The sequence below is a fragment of the Galendromus occidentalis genome, unplaced genomic scaffold, assembly GCF_000255335.2.
Source record: "Galendromus occidentalis unplaced genomic scaffold, Mocc_1.1 scf7180000077500, whole genome shotgun sequence".
In the NCBI taxonomy this organism is placed as follows: Eukaryota; Metazoa; Arthropoda; class Arachnida; order Mesostigmata; family Phytoseiidae; genus Galendromus; species Galendromus occidentalis.
In genome coordinates, this window is record NW_003805488.1 from 217,920 (window position 1) to 221,190 (window position 3,271).

A 3,271-nucleotide genomic window follows, 5' to 3' on the forward strand; every position below is an offset into this window, starting at 1 on the left:
AAGATATTTGTGTTTAAAGCCTATACAATCGAGGGAGCTGACGGCGTTCGACGGAAAATCAACAAGAAGAATGTTTTCAACGAGATTCGAGCGGCAAACGCAAGGTTTGTGCTAGATAGATCCTCGTTCATCCAACAATGTTCATGATTCTGTGCAGGCGAGGAGTAAGTGCAACTTGTGGACCGACGGCAGGAGAATTCAAAAAGTTTCGATCTCGAGGTTTCTCCCGTCGCGAGCTCTCGGTTTCCATCGTGGCGCCGGAGTTCGCTCCGTAGAGAAAACTTATCCGATCTTTCAGGATGGTCGCGACGTCGGAATACCTTATCCAGTCCTTCATCTTAAGCGAGCGGAAGGTGAAATTGAGCCGCACACCGCGAGAACACTTCGTTATGGAGCAAACATGTAGGACCGCCTATGAGTTGTATTGCCGGATGATCCGGAATCGATTGGGTTGCGACGATGTTCGAGAAGACCTGGAGAATTTGACATACCTCTTCGAATACCTGTTCAGAGACTCACCGAAAGCCGCCGCGGTTCGCCCCTGATCTCGTGCAACACCTTTCATAAAGAACTATTCCCGGGACGATCGGTGTCGCATGATAATTTTCGCATTGCAGTACCTCGCGAACCTGCTTCGCAGCTTGATCTTGATTTTGGAAGATTTGACCACGAGACTCGAGGAAGCATCCTGGCTGAAACCGACGATGTGGAACGAGGTCCGAACCTATTTCGACTATCACGAATCTCATTTAGAGAAGCAGAGCAGCGAGACGACAATTCCCTTGATGTGTATGATACAAGGCGACGTTCTCCTGGGGGCGGGAGGATTCGGGGCAGTGTACAAAGCACGCTTTGGTTCCACGATTCCTTGCACGTTGAAACTTGTGAGAGATAACATGTTTGATATGGACAAGTACGCCTGCGTCGATAAAATTGTAGCCTCAATGATCAATCATCCGCTATTGGTCCGATATCACGCTTGCTTCGCAATACACCAAGCGTTCGTGACCATAATGGAATATATTCGAGGCGTTGACCTCGAGAAAGTAGTCCACGCTGAAAAAGGCCTCGCCATGAGACTGTTGCGGCCTTTGTGCGCGCAACTGGGCATGGCAACTCAATACCTTCACTTCAAAGGCTTCATACATCGCGACATCAAGGTGAGTTGATTTCAATTCGCGGCGGATTCAATTCAGCAACTCCGCGGGTATGGATCGAGGAGGTTCGTGATTAGACTCCCGTCTGGATGTAGATCATGTTCATGATCCCAGCAAATGCGGGCGTAGAAAATTCTGCTCTCCCCACCCCCTCCCCGTGCAGCGGCCCCCTTACCCGATATGCGTCCTGTTCGATCTAGGGCTCAGATTCTCTTTGGGAATCGATACCCTAGATTCCTCGCGTATTCTGAGAGATGTTTGGAACATCTCGTTAGATCCTAGATCGTCGTCTCTTTCGCTGAGACCAATCAGTGCTGATTGCCTATTTACTGATTCATTGCGACTGAAAGCCATGGTCCCCTCCAGCCTTCGAATCTCATGATAACGCATAACTGTTCGCTGAAAATGATCGACTTCGACACGGTGAAGATCTGTATCGGAATGTTTTCGAGAAAACGCCTAAGGAGCTTCTTTCGACGGACGTTCACCGAGTTCAACGATCGGGAAAGCGCGGGAACTTTGAACTATTTCCCCCCGGAATTCTTCAAGGTGCTGGCATACGGACGCGCCGTCGACTGTTGAGTTCCCGAGTGTCCTGTGGCGCACATAGGAGAATAAAGTTGCAACACTCCCCATGCCGGTTGTGAATAAACGAGAATGATTGCAGGTGGGCAGTTGGAGCGACAATTTACGAAATGTGTTTTGGGAAAACTCCTTTTCGAGGCGCCGATGACGCGGAGCTGGAAGCGAATATCAGGGCCGTAAATTACAAGTTCCCCAGGAAGGGACCTTGTGAAAATAATTTGATCGAGCTGAAGGATCTCATAGCTCGGTTGCTGAAAAAGAGAGCTGCGGGTCTGTGGTGTTTCTGGATCCCGTTTCCTGTACTCTCGCGTGGGCAGCCGTTGAACGAAATAACGAGGAGGCAATTCGCTCCCTCCCGTTTTACAGTCGGACATATCCAATTGCAGCTAGACTCTGTTCGCGAGGCTATAGCGAGTTTCTAGCCCACCCCTTCTTCCGAGGCTTGGATCTGCACAGTTTAGAGAGAGGCGACGTCAGGATGGAATACGAGGGCGTTTCCAAACTCATGCAACAGAACGCAGACGGTCTATTTTCACCGAAAGTGTCTCAGACCTTACAGGCGAAACGGAGCGAGTACCTGGAGCCGGAAAAACAGTTTGTAAATGCCCATTACCGCGAGCCGAGGCTGCGAGCCCTGCATAGCCCCACATGATCACGAGGGCAATGGATGCTTGACTCCGAGTGCTCACTTCAACGTGTCCGGTGCCTTCCAGGACGCGAGAACGCACTGTCCACTGTTCACGTATGTATCGGCCCCGTTCCAGGCCGCCTGCGTGAAACTTCTGCGGGACGAAGCGGTGTACCCAAACGACACAGAAGCGCCCCCAGAACTGGGCTTGGCTGATTATACGAACAATCCAAAAAAGTGGACTCGGTACAAATTCGAGAGATTTGTCAGAAAGTAGTTGTAGGCCCGATTTTTTTATGCTCCTCCTCAAGTGTCTCTGGATGAATACATGCTGTTTTTTGGTTGACCCATCCGGCAGTCGTATCTCTCATCAGAAGCGTCTGAGTCGACCCCGATCCTCGGAGCGGAGTCGTCCGATATCGACAGACGGCAAATCATCCGTCGAGATCAAAGCTCTTGCTCCCAGCGGAATCGCGGGTACTCTGCCAAGCATGGCAATTATGAGAGCGCCATGAATCTTGAGACGGAGTTAAAGCGGATCCTCGTAATTCAGTGGGGATCTCGCAGCGCTCACGTCGTGCTTCAAAGGGAAGCGCCCTATTGCCCCGTTCTAGACTGTGGCTGACATGTCGCAGCGAGATATGTATGCCTTCTTACTGAAGACGATTTGTCGGAAGCTGTCGACATGCGTGCATCTGCTGTCCTCCCCTCGAATGTCTGAGAATCCGAGCGCGACGCGCGATTTTCCTCTGGCCGAGTAACGAGACCTCTGAAGACGAAATGCGCGACAGAAGTTCAAAGAGACTGGCGGCAGAAACAATCCCCCGGTTTTCGGGCAAAAACTGCTCCGTCTGCCAAACCTGAGTGCCATCGGAGCGACGGTATCATCGTAATTCCTCAC

General features: G+C 51.0%; 1 protein-coding gene across 1 annotated transcript; it reads left to right on the plus strand.

The window, feature by feature from the left end:
* Window positions 1-299: 299 nt before the first annotated feature.
* Window positions 300-2,647, plus strand: LOC100904001 (protein kinase PINOID-like). Its single transcript, XM_003746650.2, has 6 exons — window positions 300-533; window positions 618-1,160; window positions 1,524-1,734; window positions 1,824-2,012; window positions 2,129-2,340; window positions 2,456-2,647. Exons 1-6 carry the CDS (start codon window positions 300-302, stop codon window positions 2,645-2,647), a joined length of 1,581 nt encoding a protein of 526 aa, XP_003746698.2.
* The last annotated feature ends 624 nt before the right edge of the window (window positions 2,648-3,271 follow it).